This window comes from Diplotaxodon limnothrissa, linkage group LG9 (assembly GCF_057381915.1).
Source record: "Diplotaxodon limnothrissa isolate DT_005_m linkage group LG9, D_limnothrissa_male_GT1.1, whole genome shotgun sequence".
NCBI lineage: Eukaryota > Metazoa > Chordata > Actinopteri > Cichliformes > Cichlidae > Diplotaxodon > Diplotaxodon limnothrissa.
The window spans coordinates 19,843,390-19,859,521 of record NC_140604.1 but is presented as its reverse complement, the minus strand read 5'-3'; the positions used below and the strand labels follow the sequence as shown (position 1 = coordinate 19,859,521).

Sequence of the window (16,132 nt, the reverse complement as noted above, 5' to 3'; positions counted from 1 at the left end):
GCATGCAAATTCTAATTGTGAATTACATTTAATGGTCCACATCAGATTCTGTTTAGTCTGGCCTGAAAAGCTTAAGGTGAACATCTGCATGCAATTCCTCTCATTCAAACTTGAGAAACAGCTTTACTTATCCAAAACAATTGGCAGCCTCATACATCCAAGGAAATGCCTGCTTATCTGCATCTCACAAAGTTTTGTAACTATGCTTGCAGTAGCCACCTTGTTAAAGCGCTTTCGGAAGTCCAGGGTGTGCGTCTTGAGTCTCAGTTTCACACACAAAGAGAGAAGAAGAAGAGCATACTTAATAGGACATCCCGTAGGTCCGCTGCTGAAGAGAGCAGCAAACACAGATCAAATTAGACTTCAGCGTCATGCTTGGTGACACTTCATCTCGACACAGGTTAACACTTCAACCCTTGCACCCTGTCAGCCAGTAAATTACTCAGCTGATAATGTCTCCTTATAGCACTGGTTCCTCTCTAGCCCACAGCTAATTTCCATACACTAACTCACATTCTCAGATAGGAGCGCCTTACCTCAAGAGGGCAAGAAATTGCCAAATAATACCGTCCTCATTGGGGGGAGTGGAATGCAGTGAGAATACAAATTGTGGTCTCTTGAGCTATCGCTAGACTGACTGTCTGCATGCAAATAACTGTTACCGACATATTTCTGTGAGTTGTTACAGAATCTACAACCCACATCAAGTTGATGAGAGCGCAGTTTTAAAATGTTAATTCTTCCAAAACATGGCATAAAATATGGTAATTTAATCAACTTTCTATATCTATGTAAGAGATTTTGGATTATTCTGCTTTGTATTCTGTTTTAAATGCAGCACAGAAGGAAGTAGTCTGTATTTAATAATATTTATTTTGGTCTGCTTTTATTTTAGCAAGCTTCAAGAAATATTGGCACATTTGATGTAGGAATGGAATTAGTGCTTGCTCTTTATCTGCGGCTTTCACAGCTCACAGCTCTTACTTTAACATCTGGATTAGGTTTAGGCCTTGTTTAGCATCATTTTCTCAGCATTTTTCTTTCTTTGGATCATTAAGCTCAAGCAGTCACGTGCAGAGTGCTAACAGTGCAATTAGCTCGAGAGGCACGAGGGCACAACCTCATTCATACTGTCTTAAAGATTTAACCTTAAGTGACCCTTTCCTCAGAAATTGAAAATCATCATTTTCTTAAAGCAGTTAATGTGAATGTCTGGCAACAGTTAGGGATGCATTATACTTTCCAGCTCTCTACATATTTTCTGTGGATGCTGCATATATTAACGTTAAACAGAATCAGTGTGTGTCACTGTTGGAAGTTCTCACATCGTTCGGTGTACAAGACAAGAAGATTACCATTAAGACTGTTCATGTATTTGACAATATTAATAGCAAACAGGTCATTTAAAAATCAGTGAAACAGAGTTGTAACAAGCTGAAAGTCAGTTTTTGATATGACCACCTTTATTCTTCAAAACAGCCTTTCTCTTCTAGGCAAGCTATTTTGTAATTTCTTTAAATAGTATTCAGGAATAGTTCTGCAGTTTCTTTTGTTCTTTTCCATGATTCAGTAATGTTGACACTGGGACTCTGGGGAGGCCAATCCATCACTTCTACCCAGATACGCTTTTACTGCACTGGCAGTGTGTTTGGGACTATTGTCATGGTGTCACTGGGACCATTTCTGATGAGCCTTCAGCAGAAAGGCCAGATGCATCTCTCGAGTCATGCGTTAGGTCTTTGCTGGGTTTTTTCTTATTTCTTAAGAGTACAACTTACAGATAGTGTTTATCTACTGTAGATGGTTTTAAGGCCTGAAATCTCTTCTTTTGTCTTCCACTTGTTCACTTTCCTCAATTTTTTAAGCACACACTGAGAAAACCATGCGAAGATGAGCCAAGTTTTCTGCTAGTAGCTCTTTGGGGCTCACAATACTGTTGCAAAAATATTACTTTATGCCTCCACTATGGCGTTTATTTGTATATCCAACTAAAAAAAAAGCTGCACATAACAAAGTGCCTAAAGATAAATTTTAAATGGGATGTTTGCAGGCACCTTTCACATTAGGTACCTTTTTCGTGCTTGAATCACTCATGGTTCAGTGTTAATTGGCTTAAAAAAAAACTTTAAAAGGACTGGGCTGAAAATTAAAAAGCAACTAATGTCCAAAGAAGAACTTAAGAACCTTCAGAAATAGAACTATGGCTACACTTTAGAAAAAAATACATTAAAGTTTGGGTTCCTGGAAGAAAAATATCATCACTTTGGCTAACAGTATGGGAACAGAAGTGAAATGTATCAGTTCCTCAAACAAAACTGGAACAATGGTTCCAAACTTAAATGGGTACAACAGTAACTTGGGCTAGTTTGGGCTCATGATGACAGTCATGTTCGTGTTTAGCTGGTGGAATTTTCCAGTTAGCAAAAAAACCGCAAAGTAAGTAAATGAAAAAACCTGGACACTGCAGCATATTTCATGTCAGTCCATCCAAGTAGCTGGCAAGTGAAGTAGCAGATGTCTGACTCATAAAGGTAAAGTCGGGGAATAGTTGTTGAGATATTTCAGTCTGGAGTAAAGTGGGTGTTACTGCCAGAAATGGAAAACTAACCACATACTTTACATTCCTTCTTCAGTCAGACCAAGAGGCCTAATAAAAACTGTAAAGTACTCAAACTGTAAGTATCATGAATCAGTAACAAAACCAGGCAATAAAGTTATGTTACATTCATAAAAGTAGCAGCATTGCAACAAACTTAAACACTATTTTATCCTTAGGTTCTGCATGATTTATTCGTTTCATTTTTTTAGTAGTAAACTGCAAAACTGTTACATTGCAGTAGATTTTCACTATTTGCAATGTTCCCATGTTTCATAACTGTTGCACTATCCAGTGAGACGCGTCAGATGTTTATGTTGCAATAAAATCATGTTACACCCCATAGACATCTAACTGCACACTCATGAGAGATCAAAGTTTCCGAAAATTAATAAAGCTTCTTATTCTGTATCTGTTTGCCAGAAAAGTTTCACCCATCTGGCTATTTGACAGTTATTTTCACTTCTTACATCAGGCTTATTTTGATAAAAGCTTATTTAAACCCTTACAACTAAGTTCACATATGTCCAATGACATAAACAGCAACATATTTTTCCCTCTAGCTCAGGGGAGCCATGCCACAGAGAACACTGCACTCTGTGTTTATCAAGATTCCTAACGCCACTATAATAAGAGTCATGTGGATCTACTCTTCACAAGAGGAGCCTGGAAGGAAAAAAAACACATGCACATCTCTATTTTTTTTTTTTAAAAAAGGGTTCTCAATTGTAGATGGGATGTGCTGCCGACCCATTAAGACCAGGCTTTTGAGCATGTTGTGGAAAGAGGATACATTCTGACTCCAGTTGGCAAAAATCCGACCGGAGCCAACCAACAGCATCACAGCCATGGAGCCATTTGTTGCAGTTTGAATTTATGCAATGAAAGAAGTAAGTGAGCATTTCTACACTTTTTCATTTTTATTCACACAAGGTTTTAAGATTGTCGCTACAGCCTGTAGGTGATGATCTTACTGTGTGTGATATTTAAATATATAGATTTAGAGTTGCCTTAACATGAGCTATCTTGTTTCTTAGAAATTTAATCTATGGTGAGTCAGTGCTTGACTTACTTTTGTCAGTGTGCTGCTCAGTTTGATCCACTGATATAACTGTTGTCTAAGATTTGAGGAAGCTGTTTTGTGCATGACACAATATAATTTACCATAGAACTATTTATGTGAGGTTGATTTGCATCAAAGGTGATATAAGTTATTTATTTATTTATTTTGACTCTTCTATAGGTGGAAAATAAAAATGTATAAACACGAATCTCTACTGAAGAGCACTGAAGCACAGCAAGTTGTCACTGTCACAAAAACATCTGTGTCCTTTGCAATAACCAGCATCATAATTTGTAAGCAATTCTTTCTGATATTCCTACATTTTTTTCTGTCTTCCTTTAAATGTGCTGCTCCGAAATTTGATAGATTACACCCTCTTTTCTTTTATCTCTTTCTCCATTTCAAAGGTTTTATTACGCTTCACTTCTGTCCGAGTCAACTCAGAGCACAGCTCGGGACAACCCCCAACATTAAACACATTGTGGTTGGGAGGTGTTACACTTACACCACACTAGTTAACCCCAGCTTAAGGTAAATGTGGACTCATCTGTTGTCATGTCATAACATTTCCAGTCTTGATTGGGAATCCGTTTGCAGATTTGTCATAAATTCACAACTTATCTGTGATTTGAGTCAAGCCTCAGAGCTTGAAAGTTCTGATTTGCTCCTAAAGGCCAGAGCAAAAGAGTTTGGGCTGTCATCGACAGCACATTATGAGGCTAGCGCTCAAGTACAAATGAAGGGAAGTTTTGATGTGGCGTTCAATAAATGATGTTTAGTGAGTTCCTTTCTTTTTATCGGTTTGACTTTTCTAGAAAGGATGAAAGAAGCTGAGACAAAGGCCATATACGTGCTTTGCAAAGAAATTTCATGGGAATTTCTAATATGTTTCACTGCTTACTTAAAGTATACAAAAACCAATCGCTATTGACTCTATTCATGGCAGATTTAAAAGGCTGAGGCACATGGATTACACTTTAGCAGTGTAAAGCACTGTTACTGAATTTTTGTTTGCATTTTGTTCATTGTGTAATTTCATAGTGTAACCGTTTACACAGTTAACTAACAAGCAAAACATCCTCGTTTAATCCCAGGAGGAAAAACCAATCTATCTGTGGTTGTGTCAGGAAGAACATCTGTGTAAAAATTTCACCGAATCAACAAGGCAGAGCTTCCTGATGAACCCTTGTGAATAAAGGAACAGCCACAGTAACTGCTGGCTCTCCTTCCTTCCTTCTTTTGTTCATTTCAAAAAGAATCCCACATAAGTAATAAAACTTTGCATTTAGTTATTCCAAAGGTATGCAGGAGTTGAATGTCAACAAATGATTTAAAATGTACAGGTGAATCCAAATAAGACTCCTTTTCCCCCCAAATCATGACATAGATCCATCAAAGGCTGTTATTTTCATTATTGCTTAATCATACAGTTGTTTGCCATATTAATGCACCCAAGTTTACAAGGAAAGTGCCATTTAGTTCCACTGTATTCAAGAGACTTCCTACATTTCAGTTCAGTTCAGTTCAACTTTATTTATATATTGCCAAATCACTACAACAATTCGACATGACTTATATTGTAAGGTAAAGACCCTACAATAACAGAGAAAACAGAGAAAACCCCAACAACGAGCCTACGTTGGCAACTGTGGGAAGGAAAAACTCCCTTTTAACAGGAGGAAACCTCTGGCTCAACCAGGCTCACAGAGGGGTGGCCATCTGCCACGACCGGTTGGGGGTGAGGGGAGGAAGACTGAACAAAGATCTGTGACAGATATACAGCCAATATCTCTAAAGCTGTGCAGTTCATGCCGAATTCATGTATACTGAAAAAAATAGCACGACAGGCCAATAATAAAAAAGACTTTGACTTTCAGCGAACTGTCCCTTTAAAAGCCACACATCTCAAAAAAAAGCTTAAAGTCATATTCTGTTTTTTATGTGTAGGTATGACTGTGAGGAGATCTGGAGGCAGTTTGAGGAGGCCGTTATCAGTCATTCTTCTTGCAATGTGACCGTCGAGGATTATTTTCACATGTTTAACGCAATGCCACAAATCTGGCCCTGTGATAATGTGAGCTGTGTTGGCATTTTTGTGCCTTATATATACATTTTTTTATTTATATTAATATAATTATGCTACTTTAAAGTCTAGTCTTTTTGTTAACCTGCTTTGTATTTACCTTTTTTTCTTAGTTCCTCTTCTGGAGCAAAACCAGGACACTGATGCACAGCTATGCTGCAGTTTTTCGTCACTTCTGGACACTGGAAGACACGCTGGTTGGCTACATGTTCAACGATCTCATCTGGTGTGGCCAAGAAGAGGATTCTGGTAGATGTTTGTGTTTTGTTTTTTTGTGTTGTATTGTATTTTTTATTTTGTTTTGTTTCAACAAGAGAGAAATCATTTCCGATTGTGTAATTTAATTATTTTCACGAGAAAAATGATCAGAGACATAAAAGGCTTTGACCTCCCCAAGTTTTGGTGCCGCTGCATTAAATTGGTCCAAGTAAATTAAAAAAAAAAATCAAGTAAATACTTGAATTTTACATACATATTAATATTAGAATTTTCTCTCACTATATATTATTGAACAACAATTCATAAAAAGATCATCATACCAATGGTCAAGCTTTGTGGTGGTGGTGTGATGGAGCGAGGCTCCATCCTCTCCATCAGACAATCCTAAAGGAGGATTTCTGGCCATCAGTTGGCACCTTGAAGTTCAATCACATTTGAGTTACGCAACAGCATTAGTCAAACACACCAGCAAAAACCAACAAGCAAAACAAAAAATACAAGCATATACTGGAAAATCCTCCAATGTGCTGAATTTAAACAATTCTGCAATGAAGAGTGGACCAAAATTCCTTTATCACAAATGCTTGATTGCAATTCTCGCAATTCATGCAGTGTTGTGAAAAGTGCCCCCTTATTCATTTATTATCTGAAACGTAAGTATGACAAATATGCGAATCGGGACCCTTCCTGGCAAAATCTTTTTTAGAGCACTGTGTTTAAGATGGGCAGTGACGGTCAAGATGCTTATCAAAGCTGACTACCCGATCAAAAGCAACATTTCTGGCAGTTAGAAGAACTGAAAGTGAAATTGCATGGGCACAGATAAGAAGGACAGATACTTGGCTGCCATCCACGTCTTTCTAACATTAATGCAGTCATAAAGGGCAGCTATATTCTGGGGTTTGAATGACATTTGCAACTGGATATCATCTGTATAAAAAAAGTAGTATGAGATGGCTTCAAAGGTATTGACGATGTGTCCAAGTGAAAGCATAGACAAGGCAAATAAGATGGGCCTGAGGACCTAACCTTTGGGCACACCGCAAGATAAAGTGACAGAAGATGACACAAACTGAAAAGCAGATTCCCACCCAAGTTTTTAGTCTCTCAATCAGGAGACCATGATCAGCTGTGTCAACGGTAGCAAAAGATCCAACAGTACAAAAACAGAATTTTCAAATGCGTCGTTATGTAATTAAATTTTATTTCAAACTCTAGGAAAAGCTATTTCTTAGAGCTGTATGAGTAAAGTGCATGTGATGTTAATTAACATGTATCTAAAACATTATGTTTAGTTACAGCCACTCTAAGCTGGTTCTGGAGATAAAAGGCAAATTTATCAATATAAAATTCTGAGCGAGGTGATGGGTCAGCACTGTGCTTTTTCAAAAGCGGATGAATAACCGCTTGTTCAAAGTCCGTGCTATGATGATAGCATCACAAAGTTACTGCACATTTGTCAGCTGCACAGTCATGATGCAAATCTCCCTCTTCACCACAACACAAAGATGCGCTATTGGACTGAAATCTGGTGACTGTGGAGGCCATTTGAGTACAGTGAACTCATTGTTGAGTCCAAGAAGCCAGTTTGAGATGGTGGCTGCTGGCAGCACGATGGGCAGCATGTGATTGGCTGATTAGATTTGCATTAATGAGCTGAACAGGTGTATGTAATAAAGCAGCCAGTGAGGTGTTGAAGTTGGTAGCTTCAAGGTTTGATTCCCAGTCTCAGCCTCTCCAGACGGTGAATTTGTATTCCCTGCTTTCATAGCCCCTTTATGAAATGTGTCTGGCACCCATATTCCTGTTTAGCTATTTCACTTTACACTTTTAGATAAACAAAGCTAGCAAACTGCTGGGTGTAGATTCATAATTTCCACACAAGCATAAGAGTGGTATCAAACTCTTGCTTTAAACATCGCTACGTGGATTGAATGATAACAAATTAAGAAAGATTGTTTGGTAGCAACGGGATTCAGCAAAAGCATTATAACTCAGACAGCTGCAGCTGTGTTCCCAAACGTTTTGCAGAACTTTTAAGACTTTTCTTATATAACTAGTCTTCTTGCATGTCAACACAGCACATGTCTTTCTTGAATATCTCATATCTCAAGTAATGACACTTGTGAATTTGACACAGGTTTTGATTTCAGCTCTTGTCCGGAGTGGTCGGCCTGTCGAAGTCATCCGGTCTATTCCCTGTGGAGGCAAGCTTCACAAAATGTGAGTTTAATATCCAAACTCTGGAATGGCTCCATCTCTGTTCTGCAAACAGCTGTGTTATTTATCATCTACCTTTCCAAAACCGGTAGTGCTTTATTGCTCTTCTGTGATTTTCCTCATCCATTTGCTAGTTTGCAGAGATGGCGTGTGGCAACATTACTATCTTACTGAATGGATCTATTGTTAATGCCTTCAATAGGAAAAGGTAAGAAATAATGAATAATTCAGTAGGTTGGTGCAGGTTCTGAACTACATATTAAATCAATCTTTTTTCTCATGCAGCATGTTTGGAAGTGTTGAACTGGACAGTCTGGATCCACAAAGGGTGAATTATGTCAACATTAAGGTGGTGACCAGTCTAGACGGACCCCATATGTGAGGATAATAAAAGGATATTCTTGTGTTTTAAAAAAGTAACTACTGATGAGTTCACATTGTCCAAATTCCATTAATTAGCACCTTAACTGCTATGATGATAGAATGACATGTTATAAAGCTTGAAACCCTCAGTTACCCATCATTTATGACCTCACTATAGTTCAGTGATCCGAATATATTATCCTGCAGTTGTATAACAGCAACACAGTTGAACTTAAATGAGAGAATAACTATTTTTCAGGGCGTGACAGCCCAAAGGTTGTCTTTATGTTTGGCAAATTACTGATATGATTTACTGCTTAGGGACATTGTTATCCTTTAAAGCTTGTGAATAGCAACCTATCAGAAAGTTGCAGTGGGCCTGAGAGGTTTGTGTTGTTGTTTTTTTCTTTGACAGAGAGTCATGTAGTCAAGGATCCATTGTAGACCTGATCCAAATCCTCCGATCCAGAGGCTTTCACTGGACCTGTACAGACAATGACCAGTACGTAATGTTCAGTGTTTGGAAGTTTCATGACATCAAAGTTAATTATGGATCTGGAATAGTGGTCTTAGATCAAAGCATCACATCATGTGACAGTTGTTAGTCATCAAGTGTGTTTTACTGCTCCTTTTTTACACAGAGACCCATGCCTTAACAGGAAACACTTTTATGAAACCATCAATCAGTAACAGGTCTTTTTTCTTCACAGGACCTTGATGGTCTTGCAATGCATCCGAAACCCGCAACACTCATCCTGCCAGACCTGTGCAAACACTTTGTTAAACAGAAACGGCCTTACGTCTAATTAAATCACAGACTGCTGTAAAATCTATATCTTTCAAAGTAAATCCAGAGTGCAAAACAAGGAACAATGAATACTGTAAACACTGTCATTCTTAGATAATACAGGCTTCTCAAAAATCTAACTTGAATAAAATGCAGTGTGCATGTGTGTCTTTTGCGTACCCACTACACTTCACTGATCCCCACAAATCTGCAAGCAAAATGCAGCTGAAACAGGTGCTTCTCATCATGGAGAGGAGGAACTGATAATTTTACAGCCTTTAATGCTGCAAACAGACTCATCTGTCAGTACTGCTGTGAGAAATGTTTGTACATTTGTTGAATTAAAAGCTGCAAATTAATCACAGCATTGCTGACTGTGCTCCAGTCCTCTGTCCTCTGAACTGTACTGATGCCATTTAATTAGCAGGGTTAGTGTGCTTTCTGAAGACAAGATTTCCTGTTTTACTGTCAGGGTTGTGTTAATTTAACTGAAAACTAGAGCTCTGTCTTAAAACAAGACACATGATGATGACCTGTATGTGGCCAGATATTCACAGCATAGAAAAAAAAGCATATTTGATTTAACTGGGTCCAATAACCTCTTTTTTGACTCAGGGTGCCTCAGCATTGTAATCTCAGAAACACCATTCTGTGCATCTATCTTTAAGGGATCACAAAGAAAATATAAAAATCTATGAAGTTATTGCACTGTTTAATTGTGGTTTCATTATTAGCATTTTGCCTGTGTAGTGTGCTCAGTGTTCATTAAACACCCATTAACATGAGTTTTGTGATTTGTTTTGTTGTGTCACAGGAAGCTGCCAAGGCTATACTTGTCGTTCATATGAGTATACATCCACAGTTTAACATATAATTGCATTTATCATCACTTTATGTGTGCTCCAATGTAGAATTTCAGTAGGCAATTCATGTCTGCCAATACGCCCACAACAGGGATGACAAAAAGGTTTTCTGCATTCTTAAACATTTCCTTTGAATTTCCTTCTTTGTACTCAAAGGTCATTGCCATTTCTCAACATGTTTATAAGTATCACTTATTCTGTGACATCTAAACTAGAGCCCATAACCATCTTACAGCAGATGATTGACATTTAACTGCTGCTATGAACGTCCTTATTAACCTCCTTTTTGTGCATTTTGAATTAGTTTCACACTGAATGCCCATAAGAGGTTCATGCATTTAGTGCTGCAGCTACGCTTGAATTTAATTGTTCAATAAGGAGGAATGAATACCAACCCCAGCTGCTGTTTAAATCTATATAGCAAGGCAGATCACATGGTAGTAATTCTAAGCATTTAGGCATGGTGACAGACTAGTAGTAGTGGTAGTCTGAGTATTTAGGGAACTCCTGATCCACTGGAAGTTTAGCACACAAACACCTCTAGAGATTACACAGAGTGATCGGAAAAACAGAAAATATCAAGATAGCAGCAGTTCTCGGGAATCCATCTTGTCTTGTGTCAACAGTTCAGGCTGTTGGTGGTGTTGCTGTGAGGGATATTTTTTGACAACTTTGTACTAACGCTGTGCAACTTAGTACCGAGCATCGCCTAAACTCCATATGTAAAGGGATGGGCAGCTCAAATAATCTTAAACTGGCTCCTTGAACATGACAGTGAGTTCACTGCACACAAATGGTCTCCACAGTCACCTGAGCTCAGTCTACAAGGGCACCTGTGGCATGTGGTGAAACAGAAAATTCATATCATGGAAGTTGCAACAACTGTGAGATGCTGTCATCACGATCTCAGGGGAATGTTTCCAGCATCTTGTTGAAAGTATGTCATGAAGAACGAGGGCAGTTCTGAATGCAAACAGTGTAAAACCCAGCACAAGCAAGATGTAGCCTAATTGTGCTGTCAGCGTTAATCTCGTTAAAATGACGTTAACGCCATAACCGCATTAACACGTCAAATCTCCTTTAGCAAGTTAACGCGAATCGCATGTGCGGTCAAATAAAGTAGCTTTAGACTTTGGCATTAATTCAGAGAGCACAGAAATACCATAAATTAAGGAAGAGATAAAGCTGAGTAAAAAAAATCATTAAATGTTTTTATGAATGAAATGCTATTTTTGTTGGATTATACCACTACTACTAAACAGTAAATACTCCTGAGATTAGAGAGGGTTTATACTGGAATTTTACTCCTAAATATTTGTGTGTGTAATAATCTTACCAAAACTCTAGAATTGTTCTTGGAATGATTTTGTTGTTTCTTAAAGAGCGTACAGACCCGTAAAGCCTGGATGAATTTGAGATTTTCACAAATAATTTTGTTTTTAGTTGTTTACTACGAGATGACTGAGTGTTTCTTCAGAACCCTCTTTGTGTGTTTATAGTATGCAGATGCTTCCTGTGGTAATGTGGTAATTTTCTTTTATATCTCAGTCACACTAGAGTAAAAAGAAGACAGCGTCTAGGAAATAATTACATGGATTGACGGTTGAGAATGCATAGCCCACAACCTCTGGGGGACCAATTTTGATTGAAAGGCAGTTGCAAAGGTCACCTGCTGATGGCTGACCTGACTCTAAACAGTCGCAGACTCAGACAGATTGGCAAAGGTTTACAAATAAGTACCACCTAACTTATGAACACAGACGGATTCTCACCAAGCTGCAGTAAGTCTGTCTCTTTCCAGTAGAGGACTCGACTCACCTGTTTGCCTAAGGGTTTTGTTCTGGATTCCTATATAAAAGCAAGGCTGACTGGACTCTGTATGTAAGTAGTTAATGTAAATTTTTTGCTGCTTTGCTGCTTTGAAGATGGCAACTAGCAGGAAGCGGTCACAGACCCGGTCCTCATCTTTAAAGCAATCATTTTAAAAGCAGTGAGACTGCAAGATTATTGTAAACAGTCACGATACATCAGTTTGTGTTTTGAATTTTTTATTTGTTTTTTTTTTCTCTTCAGTATTTTTGCAAGCATTGAGGTGACGAGGCTTAAAGCCCCTGGGGTCAGTAGCCTGAATGTTGTTATGGTCTTGAAGAAGAACGCCAAGTAAGATTTCGTCTTTTTGCACAAATCTGTCATCACAATGTTGTCCTTTATTTGTTTGATTTAAATCAGTGAAGCCAATCGGCACATGAATGTTTTTAAACTGATCCTACATTCACTGCTTCTGTTCCATTTTTGTTTCTAACATCTTCAGATCAGACTGTACAAATGCATCCTTAAAGAATTTACAGAATGAGTCAGATCCAAACATAACATACATATGCAAAGTGTCTGAGGGGTTGAGCAATGCGGGTCCCAACCAGAGATAACGTGTGGAGCCTGCTGGTGAACATGTCTGATTATATCAGACACAACACAGTACCACTGAGTATTTTTGTACATGTGAAATATATTTGTCTAATCAACAATTCTAATACTGCTGCTATCTCCTGGTTGGCAGAATATGCAGTATTTTAAAAATAAAATCTTAACATAGAAGGTTGTAAACTTTATTTAGACTCCAAAGTGTAACACTGACTGTTGTGCAATCACATCCTGATCCTGCACCAAGTGCACCATGTCTTTGTTGTTTTCTAGTCATTTTAAAGTCTTGAGGTGTTTTCTGTCCAGCAGGAATAATTTAAAAATGTATGCCGTACTGTGCAGAAGTCTTGAGACTCCCCTCATTTATTCATTTTGGTTCCAAGAAGGGAGAATTTCTCTTTATTTCTTCAGCAATTATTTTGCAGACTTTCTGAAGGCCTGTCAGAGTTTTTCTTTGGACATACTTTGGAACCACTTACTAACAGTGATGCTTCAAGCATAAAAAAGCCACCTTAAGTAAGGGGATGAGCTGATCAGCAAAGTACCCATAGCAGACTTTCTGAACAACACATAATTTCTTCCCATTTCTTTATATTTTTATATTAAGTCTATAAATTCCAAACATAACACAGTTTGGCTGAAATATAATAGTATTTTTGCACCAACAAGGGGATTCACAAAGCAAACTTGGCACATGTCTGTGGGGTGGGCAATGTGTCCTTAAGAATTTGTTGTTGTCATAGGTACCTTCACTACTGGGTGTCCTGGATGGTCAGAGTGTGAAAACAACCCTGTTCGCTCATTTTGGATTTGTGCCTCTGCTGCTGTAAGTTTTCAACATGAATTTACTAACTTTTCTTTCTCTCTGTTAAACAGGATTGTCTTGAGGTCATGCATTGGTTAAAATAATACACAAGTGGGCCGCAGAGTGCAGCAAATCCCTCCAGAGTATAAGTGATGGCGATGGAGAAAAGCAATCTTCACGCTGCCTCGTTGTCTGTCAATGAATCTTCGTGTCGGTCTCCATGGAGCGCTCTCCTTAGTGAGCAGCAGCCCACACATTCAAAGGAGCCCTGCTTTGGTTGAGTTTGGCTGGGTTTTACTCTGTTGTGCAACAACCAACTTTTCCCAACAGTTGAAAAAAAAAAAGCAAACAAAAACACAAATATTCTTTGATTCATAATTTTTTCGAGTTCAGTGAATTGTGCAGCAGTCCCAGAAAAATTGATTTGTACTGTGTGTAATTGTAGTAGAAATTTGAGTTTAATTAAAAAACAAACAAACAAAAAAAAACATTTTGAAGGTCCTTATAAAGCACAAAAGGAGGAAAAAAGGAAAAATACCAAAATGGTCACTTAGATGCTGTAATTATGTGGATGCATTGTGCAAATGCAAGTAACACACAGCTTTAAATAAAGTAGCTTTTGCATTACTTCAAAGAGCACATAAATACCATAAAGTAAGGAAAAGATAAAGTTGAGTCAACAAATTGATTAAAGGTTTTTATAAATGAAATGCTGTTTTTTCCTGGATTACTGCGCCACCAAACAGTGACATCTCCCGAGACTAGCAAGTAATTGTTATGCTTGGAATTTGTTACGTTTACCTCCTAAATCTTTCAACAGTGTGTGATAATGTTAGCAAATCTTTCCAAAGCAGTATAACTTGTTTTGCTCCTTTGTTGTTTGTTAAAGAGCGTACAGACCTGTAAAACTTGGGCGAACTTAAAGGTGAATATAAGAAATGACTGGAAAAATAGCCACAGTCGCTTTAAAAATGACATCTGTGAAATTATTGCAACATTTGGACAGTAAAATAATTTTAAATACAACATTGCATCATAATGGTAAAACCTCAGTGATATGTGGCAGCCTCATACTTCCTGTTAAGAATATAATGATGTTCACATAATATTGATCTTTGGAATATGAAGTGCAGTCATTTCTCTGAATAAGGGACTTTAGATATGTCCAATGTTCCATTATCACATTTATAGTGACTTCTTCATGATTGATAAACCTCACTTTACAGGAAGACACAAATACCTAACTGTAAATTCAGGATAAAATATTATGTTAATTTTTGTTTTTAGCTTTTTTAGTTTCTTTAAAATCCCCTTTGAGTGTGCATAGTTTGCAGATGTTGCCTGTGGTGATGTCACGGCAATGCTAAGTGGATCCATCGACTCACCATTCAATCCTGAAAGGTAGGACTGCTTCTGCTTCTCTCGCAGTTTTATGACTTTTACTGAGAAAAGTAAAAGAATCTCTTTTCATTTAGTGGTAATTAGAGCCACCAAATAATTTAACAGTGATATATGTGCTGAGTTTAAGCTAAGTTAAGCTGTCATTGCACATTAAAAGAAAGGCTATTAATAAACAGTTATCATTGTATTTGTTGCAGAAAGTTCAGTGGTTGTTGTAAAAAATATGTTCTTGCTCTACAAACCAAATCAGGCCTAAATGTTTGTTGTCTCCTCCTGAGGACCCAGCCTTCGTGGTCTACATAGGCCGGGTCCTCTGAAGGCCGGGTCCTCTGAAGGCCGGGTAGGCCGGAAGTGAGCGGCTGTGAAATTAGACGGTCTAGCCTTCAGTTTTGCCTCACCAGCTGTCTCAGTGGAGTTTAATAACCTCACCCGTCTGCTCCTTGCTATCTAAAATATAACTGACGAAGCCTACCAAACATCAAACTAACAGTCACAAGGATGTGCGTGTGATAAACATTACAGCCAAACAAATTCAAGTAAATAATTAGAAAATAATAAATTTTTTAAAGTCTAAGGCCTGACCTGAAACATGAACATAGACACACGGGCATACACAAGACACAAGCATGATTCCCACCCTCATCTACACATATACAATTACTCACCCAGTCGCCCAGCATCTAGACACACCAAAATGAACGCTGGACGCACACTCACACTCCCATACACCCTCTATTCACTCAGATCAACACGTTCTCACTCCCAAAGCGTAACATTTTACGCTAGGTGACAAATCGTCACCATCAATACCCCAACATTGGCAATCTTCCCCAGACCAAGGATATGGTCCCCACAGCAGCAGACTAGCCCACCAGCCCAGACCCCGACTGGATGGCCAGCTCCTCCTCCCGGAATCCAGTCCCAGACAATGAAGAGAGAACAGGAGTGTGAAAAGACCCCGTGCCTCACTTCGCCTGCTCGTATGTGGCTGAATGAAGAGACCTAACTCTGGATGCCATTCAGTATGCCCACCCCCAATGAAAGCATCTAAGTTGTGGAATAACATTGAGACACAGGTGGCCAGAAGCAGAAAGAAAAGGAATGCCTCACCTGCACCTCAGTGATGTTCCTGATCCACTGGGATTTTCCCACACAAACACTTCTAGAGATTACACAGAATGTTCTGAAAAACAGAAAATATCCAGAGAACGACAGTTGAAAAACTGAAATCATAGCTTTGCGGCCAACAAATCTGCAGCATCTGTGTGATGCTGTCTTGTTGATAGAAACTAAAATCACAGAGGAATCTTT

At 38.4% G+C, this 16,132-nt stretch overlaps 1 protein-coding gene across 1 annotated transcript; it reads left to right on the top strand.

The window, feature by feature from the left end:
- Positions 1-3,852: 3,852 nt before the first annotated feature.
- On the top strand, positions 3,853-9,396 carry LOC146625458 (ADP-ribosyl cyclase/cyclic ADP-ribose hydrolase 1-like). Its single transcript, XM_085362095.1, has 9 exons — positions 3,853-3,952; positions 4,067-4,190; positions 5,607-5,733; positions 5,856-5,991; positions 8,102-8,184; positions 8,316-8,389; positions 8,467-8,559; positions 8,960-9,046; positions 9,255-9,396. Exons 1-9 carry the CDS (start codon positions 3,853-3,855, stop codon positions 9,352-9,354), a joined length of 924 nt encoding a protein of 307 aa, XP_085218221.1. The 3' UTR covers positions 9,355-9,396.
- The last annotated feature ends 6,736 nt before the right edge of the window (positions 9,397-16,132 follow it).

What these genes read in the sequence shown, in the direction of transcription:
- LOC146625458 (XM_085362095.1), top strand. Translation starts at nt 3,853, where the DNA reads ATGTATAAACACGAATCTCTACTGAAGAGCACTGAAGCACAGCAAGTT. An exon ending in CTAGTTAACCCCAGCTTAAG is followed by an intron (nt 4,191 to 5,606) that starts GTAAATGTGGAC and finishes TTTTATGTGTAG; the next exon opens with GTATGACTGTGAGGAGATCT. An exon ending in ACCTGTACAGACAATGACCA is followed by an intron (nt 9,047 to 9,254) that starts GTACGTAATGTT and finishes TTTTCTTCACAG; the next exon opens with GACCTTGATGGTCTTGCAAT.